Source organism: Primulina eburnea, chromosome 8, assembly GCF_022965805.1.
Source record: "Primulina eburnea isolate SZY01 chromosome 8, ASM2296580v1, whole genome shotgun sequence".
NCBI lineage: Eukaryota > Viridiplantae > Streptophyta > Magnoliopsida > Lamiales > Gesneriaceae > Primulina > Primulina eburnea.
Genome location: NC_133108.1, coordinates 28,179,905 through 28,182,251, shown reverse-complemented (window position 1 = coordinate 28,182,251; position 2,347 = coordinate 28,179,905). Strand labels below are relative to the sequence as shown.

The window sequence follows — 2,347 nt, the reverse complement described above, 5'->3', positions numbered from 1 at the left end:
TTTTACTATTTTATTTATTATATAAAATAAATAAAATATTAATTTTATTGATCCGGACGGTCGAACCGGTTGAACCGGTTGAACCATTTTTTAAGGCTTGACCGGTTCGATTAACGGTCCGGTTATAAAAACACTGCTTCCGGGGTCTCGGGACATGACAACTTTGTTATATAATTTTTTTCAATTTTTGTGAATTTTAATTTCTAAAGTTCAACTTTTAAGTTTTTCACACTTTTTATAAATTTTTATGAATTCTTTTTCAAATTCTAATTTAATTGGTTTCACGCGTGTATTTAAAATTTCTAGTTCGATTTAAAAAACTTGATAAAATTAAAAATTGTGAAAGATACATGAATCAATTGTGAGTTTTTATTTTAATTTTTTTTATATATAAAAGAGTATTTATAAAGAAAACGACTACATAAGCATACACGTGTATAAAAGGACTGGCGTTTAGAATTTATGCTTGTGTTTTTTTTTTCTTTTGTTCCAAAAGAATGATGTGTTTGTCTACAAGAAAAGGACAATTCGCAGAATTGACTATTGAATCATGAGTGGGAACATCATACATCTTTTTTTTTCTCCTCGAAACTTTTTTTTAAAAAATCTCTGATATTCAAACTCAAAATCCCGCCAATCATCATCTGCGTTCAAATTAATCCTTCTAATTTCCCCACACTAACAGAACATTCTTGTTGCCAATAATTTCAAAAGTTGAACACTTCGTGTCTTGTTGAAGACAATCTTCTCTTGCATATTGTTGCTGTTCATGTATAGTTAACACTCTCAAAGAAACTTTCAAGAGGTCACTTACAATACATGAAGCCCTTTACTTCACTCTCATCCTATTCCCCTTGTGATCATAGTTTACTCCCATACAATTCAAAAAACAGAAGACATGGAGGTTGCATGGGTAGAATCTTACGCCGAATTCTTTGCATCAACAGCATCAGCTCAACCCGTCGGGAAGAAGACGGAAAGGAACCTCCAATGGCCTGTGAATCAGCTAGTAGTACTCCTGGAATTGTCGCAAGGCTTATGGGATTAGAACCGTTGCGAAGCCCCGTGTTGAAATCTTTCGAGCCACCAAGATGGCCAGATGGGAGATATCATCGGATCATTCCCACATACCAAGAAGTACTTGAAGATGAAAACTTCTTCATTCTAACCTTTGAAAGTATGGATTTCCATTCGGGTAAAAGGAAGCAAGGTTCGGGAGTCAGGTGCAAGAAGAAAGGCACCAGAAGAGGGAGTTCGCAGGAATGGGAGGAAGAAAATGTTGGACTCAGTGTCGAAAGGATGTACAATTCTTGCAATTCGGATTCAAATTCGAATACCCGAAAACGGGAAAAGAAGAAGAAGGTGAAACGGGATGATAATTTGACAGTGATCAAACCGGAAACTGAAGGTAGTCCACAAAATTCAAGCCCCAATTCTGTTCTTGATTTTATGGAATCGGCTCCGAGCCACAGTTCAGGTAAAATGGTTGCACCTTCGGTACACCAAACATTGATTTACAGTTGTGTTCAATCCAATTTAACCAAAAAAATTAATAACTCGACTAATTCGAAGTTCCGCGGATGCTAGCATTCTTTAAATTCAGTGTCACTCTCGTCGTTTTTGTGTAACTTGGATCTGAGATGCTAACTAAGTTGCAATTGGCCGCAGAAGATATTTCAAGATTGAAAAATTCAAAATTGAGAAGAACATTGTCTGAAGAACTGGAGAATTGCACAAACCCGAAAGAGAAAACGTTTTTTTTCAACAAAAGTCCAAGGAGTAAGGTTCGTGCCGAAAAGTGGTTCGAAACTCGCGAGCTGGCCGAGCATGAGATAATCAAATCGAGTTGGGTATGCGACGGAATGTCTAAAAATCACCATGAACATTTCCAAGAGATCGGTAAAGATCTAACCTCGCAAATTCTTAATCAACTTTTGCTTGAGTTTATCATTAATTTTTCATAAGAATTTCTCATTTATGATTCAATTGTATACGATTTTAATTCAGCGGAGTCCTTAATAGATATTTTATATTGTATACTATTTGGACATTTTCTTTCGTGTCTAGCATTGACACTTCCGTTCTTTAGTACGTTTACAATATTTAAGCATGTCGCAGTATGTTAAATCCATCTATTTAAGTTATATTTGCTTAAATTCTTGACAAATTAAAAGATATTTGATGAAGGCAACGTTTAATGAGGCGTACATCCTTGTCTATTCTACCATATCAAATTAAAGTTATGTTTGGTTTGTTGGTTGGTCGTTGGTTGGATAAGATTCTTAATCGAATTAAATCAGATGTTTAGTTGTAATTTTTGTGTATTTATTATTTAGCTAACATCAAT

General features: G+C 34.9%; 1 protein-coding gene across 1 annotated transcript; it reads left to right on the top strand.

Moving 5' to 3' along the window:
• The first annotated feature begins 689 nt into the window (after positions 1–689).
• LOC140837863 (uncharacterized) lies at positions 690–2,012 on the top strand. The gene is made up of 2 exons (XM_073203953.1): positions 690–1,477; positions 1,669–2,012. Exons 1-2 carry the CDS (start codon positions 820–822, stop codon positions 1,962–1,964), a joined length of 954 nt encoding a protein of 317 aa, XP_073060054.1. The 5' UTR covers positions 690–819; the 3' UTR covers positions 1,965–2,012.
• Positions 2,013–2,347: the final 335 nt, after the last annotated feature.

Bases quoted from the DNA above. Each gene is read 5' to 3' on its own strand.
- LOC140837863 (XM_073203953.1), top strand. From the start codon at position 820: ATGAAGCCCTTTACTTCACTCTCATCCTATTCCCCTTGTGATCATAGT. The intron at 1,478-1,668 runs GTAAAATGGTTG...AATTGGCCGCAG, and splicing joins GGCTCCGAGCCACAGTTCAG to AAGATATTTCAAGATTGAAA.